This window comes from Myxocyprinus asiaticus, chromosome 25, assembly GCF_019703515.2.
Source record: "Myxocyprinus asiaticus isolate MX2 ecotype Aquarium Trade chromosome 25, UBuf_Myxa_2, whole genome shotgun sequence".
NCBI lineage: Eukaryota > Metazoa > Chordata > Actinopteri > Cypriniformes > Catostomidae > Myxocyprinus > Myxocyprinus asiaticus.
This window is the reverse complement of record NC_059368.1, coordinates 555021-559360: the sequence shown is the minus strand read 5'-3', so window position 1 is coordinate 559360 and position 4340 is coordinate 555021. Positions and strand designations below refer to the sequence as shown.

Below are 4340 nucleotides of genomic sequence, written 5' to 3'. Positions count from 1 at the left end.
GCTTGAAATTGTGCTTGTGGATCTTTAAAATTTAGTTTTCTACTGCAATGACATTTAGACATTTGTAAGGAAAACTAAAATTTACTTTTTTAGTCACTATATTTTAGGCAAACGATCCCATACCGAAATCTGATATATGGCAATATATGTCAAACAAATAATAAAATAGTGACATACTTGTGCATGCAACATATATTTCAAAAATGGCCAGTTTCATATGCATAACATATTTTCCCAAAAACTAATGAACATTAAATATGTACATACAGTATATGCTGAAATATACAGTATATTTATATGGTGATATAAGGCCATACGTCGAATTTCTGTATGGGATGTAATTAAAGGAATATTCCGGGTTTAATACAAGTTAAGGTCAATCAACAGCATTTGTGTCATAATGTTGATTACCACAATAATTAATTTCGACTCGTCCCTCCTTTTCTTTAAATCTGTGTTCCAGTGAGAAACTTACAATGGAAGTCAATGGGGTCAATTTTTGGAGGTTTAAAGTCAGAAATGTGATGCTTATAATTTTATAAAAGCACTTACATTAATTCTTTTGTTAAAACTCATGTAGTATTTGAGCTGTAAAGTTGTTTAAATCATTGTAGGGTTTGTTGACATTAAATCATCATGGCAATGAGGGTTACCCTGAAAAGGTTAGTAAGTAATTTTATTACAGTAAAATCATGTTAACACACATATTGTTTATGTCTTGTGTCTATACTTTTGAAACAGTGAGTATTTTAATGTTTAATGTAAATTAACTTGTGTACAGCCAGAAAGGAAAAAGGAAAACTGTCTTCCACCTGGACAGCGTCTCCTTCACTTTATTCATCAAGCAGGAGAACATCTCTACAGCTCTTATACAGCACAACAATCAGTAAGATGATGTTTGGTAGCAGCACAATCCTGAACATTGATGAACAAAACTTGAGAGGACACGTGCTTACTTGTATTTCAAAGGAATAGTTCATCCAAAAATTAAAATGTAGTAATTAAGTTCATCCTGATGTCGCTCCAAACCTGTATGCTGTGAATACTAAAATAAACATTTTGAAAAAATCTTTATACTGCTCTTTTCCATAAAAGCATTTTAGCAAAAGTATTTTAGTATGGTTCACATGACTCATATTATTTCACACTTATTCTAACCCTACTTCTGAAACTGATAACTTAAGCAGAACGTTTCAGCTAATGATGCGCTTTATGTTGAAAAGGTTATTTCCTATTCCATAAACATACGGGCTGATCGCTGTGTAAAACGTGGTTATGAAGAACTCCACTTCAGACCATGACGGTAAACTGTATGGGTTACACGCCAGGTGCAGGATTAAATAAATGGTCCAGTCCACCTGGAAGAGCGCCATCGCTGCGAGGATCGCAATAGTGCTGCGCTGGAGCCTGGATTTCTTTGGCCGCTGCTGTTGTGATGTCGAAGTCTCTACACTCGGACCTTGCCGGGCCCTCACCACTTTCTGCTGAACAATTAAAATCCTGATGATCATGGTGCTTGTTAGCGTGACTATAAGAAGAGGCAACAGGATACACACCAGAATGAACGAGTACTTGTAAGTGCGGTTACGAATCGGACACCTCGTTAGTGTACACTGGAAGAAATCTGCAAGACAGCCCGGTTGGGAAGAATTACTGTTGCCCTCGTTCAGGTCTATGACAAACGTGGGCACACCAAAAATTAGAGCCAATATTGCACAGAACGCACTGATGCCAATGGCAGACCGCATGTTGTCCATAAAGACAGGCAAGTTGACACGCGTGTGGACGTCACGCAATTTCTGATAGCGGTAAATGCTGATGACCACCGTGAAAAGGATGCTACCAATTTCCCCAAAGATAGTGAGAAATTTCAGGCTCCTACATGTCCAAATACCAATCCTGTACGAGGAACGCAAGAGCATGATGTCATAGATGTTCACGATCACGATCGTCTCCAGATTCACTGCAGCCAGTCCCAGAAGAATGACTTCAAATGTCTTCAGACGTGTCATTTGAAAGATAGATATGATCAATATCGTGTTTCCCGAAACACCAATGACAGATATGATGATCCTCAGGGCCATAAGTTCAACATAAAATGACCCCTCCATCACTTCAGGTTCAATGAGTGACTGGATGAAGGTGATTTGTTTTGTGTGTTGACAGAGTCAGGTCTTTTATATCATCTGGTTTGGTGCCATTTCTGCTCCAGTGGATCGAAGTATCTGTGATGTCAGTAGATTAGGTTCATCCTGGTTAATTGGAGCTGAAAGAAAAGCTGAAGAACTTAGAGAGCTGGGAGTCATGTAATTGATGCCTTAGAGCTTTGGTGTCCTTCATGTTGTGACGAACAGGAACCCAGTTTTAATTTCTCCATGGAGCTTGGCATCTTCATCACTGACTTGTTGACTGAAAGTAAATATGGTTTATTGGTTTCAATCCCGAGAAGCTCTGAGAAGATTCATTATTTTTAATTAAGAAGATTTGGCTGCATCACACAAAATTCAATGTTTAAAGGAAATCATTTTCACTTTACAGACCTCTGTCAGGGTAGACACCATATTTAACTACCTTTTTTTATTTTATCTAAATGTTGTAGAATAGATCATTTCCAATAATCACAACCCATTTTTTCTAGAGTTTTTTTCTGGCATGACATTTTTAATGTTTCTTCAGCTGAATGATTAGACAGAACAACCCACTGAATATACATCTATCCCTCACAGCCTCGTTTTCAATCGCAAAAAATAGAATATGGCGTCTACCCTAAGGTCAAAGTTCCTTTCAAGGTAAGTCAGTCTACTCAATGGCCATCTTGAGAACGCTCTCGGGCAGCTATTTCCTGTGTAAACAAGCGGCATGCACAGCTGCTGTCTACTTGAATGGGGAAAGACTAAAGTCTTCAAAACAGCTGGTCAAGATTACAATCAAAAAGAACATATTTTAAAATCAACAGTAAAGTTTGACAACAATGGTATCATAAATTGTGATTCTCGGGTCTGGGTAGCTCAGTGGTAGAAGACGCTGGCTGTCACCCCTGGAGTCGCGAGTTTGAATCCAGGGCATGGTGAGTGATTCCAGCCAGGTCTCCTAAGCAACCAAATTGGCCCGGTTGCTAGGGAGGGTAGAGTCACATGGGATAACCTCCTCGTGGTCGCCATAATGTGGTTCTCGCTCTCGGTGGGGCGCGTGTTGAGTTGTGCGTGGATGCCGTGGAGAATAGCGTGAAGCCTGCACACGTGCTACGTCTCCATGGTAACGCGCTCAACAAGCCACGTGATAAGATGCGCGGATTGACGGTCTCAGACGCGGAGGCAACTGAGATTCGTCCTCCGCCACCCGGATTGAGGCGAGTCACTATGCCACCACGAGGACTTAGAGCGCATTTGGGAATTGGGCATTCCAAATTGGGTGAAAAAGGGGAAAAATCCCCCCCCAAAAATAAAATAAAAATAATTGTGCTTCTCTACCTCAGATCACGAAAAAAAAAAAAAGACTTTTTCTGTCAGATCTAGCAAATGCGCATGCTCGCTCTCAAGAGAACTCACAGATGATGTCCAGAAATAAAAAAATAACGGAAAAAAAGCTTGCACAAAATGTCCATATAAAACATATTCCAGGATATTTATTACACTGTTGTGTTCAAGTTTTTCTTTCCTTGTTACTAATTTTTTTTGAGCATGCGCACCGAAGCAATGTGGATATTCTGTATAAGCTTTTCAGTGTTTGGCGTGGATGTTTCAACTGTTTTTTGCTTACTAGAACTCAAAAATGAAATCTAAAAGATGATTGGCAGGACTTATCCACCATTTTGGATGTTTCAATTTCTCCCATTCATTTCAATACAAGTGCTCTGTTTCGAGCTTAATAATCTTTGCTAAGGTCCATACCAGAAAAGTTATATGCAGTAATACAGGGCAATTCTCAAACTTTAATGCCAGTGAAACCCCTGCACGGTCACAGTTTGTGAAGAGATGAGGTGAGAGAGAGGATCCAAATGCAGAACTTTAATTTGAACAAAAGAAGAGGATACAACAAAGGAGGTAAACGTATGAAGACGCCAGTAACAAAAGCACAACAGCAGTATGCTAGCTATTAATGCACTACATACAAACAAGAACGACAAAGGAACAAGAGGGTATATATACACATGGGAATAACAAGCTAAATGGGGAACACCTGGGATACAATTAAGGAAGGAACTGAAGACAGAGACAATGGAGGGAAACAAAGACACTTTCAAAATAAAAGTCATAACAGGAATCCAATACGTGACATGCACATTCTATACTTCACTTCACTTTTATTGTCACACAACCATATACACAAGTGCAATAGTG

General features: G+C 39.2%; 1 protein-coding gene across 1 annotated transcript; it reads right to left on the bottom strand.

Annotated features, from left to right (window-relative positions):
- Positions 1-1193: 1193 nt before the first annotated feature.
- LOC127415566 (uncharacterized) lies at positions 1194-2111 on the bottom strand. Its single transcript, XM_051654345.1, has one exon. It carries the CDS (start codon positions 2109-2111, stop codon positions 1194-1196), a length of 918 nt encoding a protein of 305 aa, XP_051510305.1.
- Positions 2112-4340: the final 2229 nt, after the last annotated feature.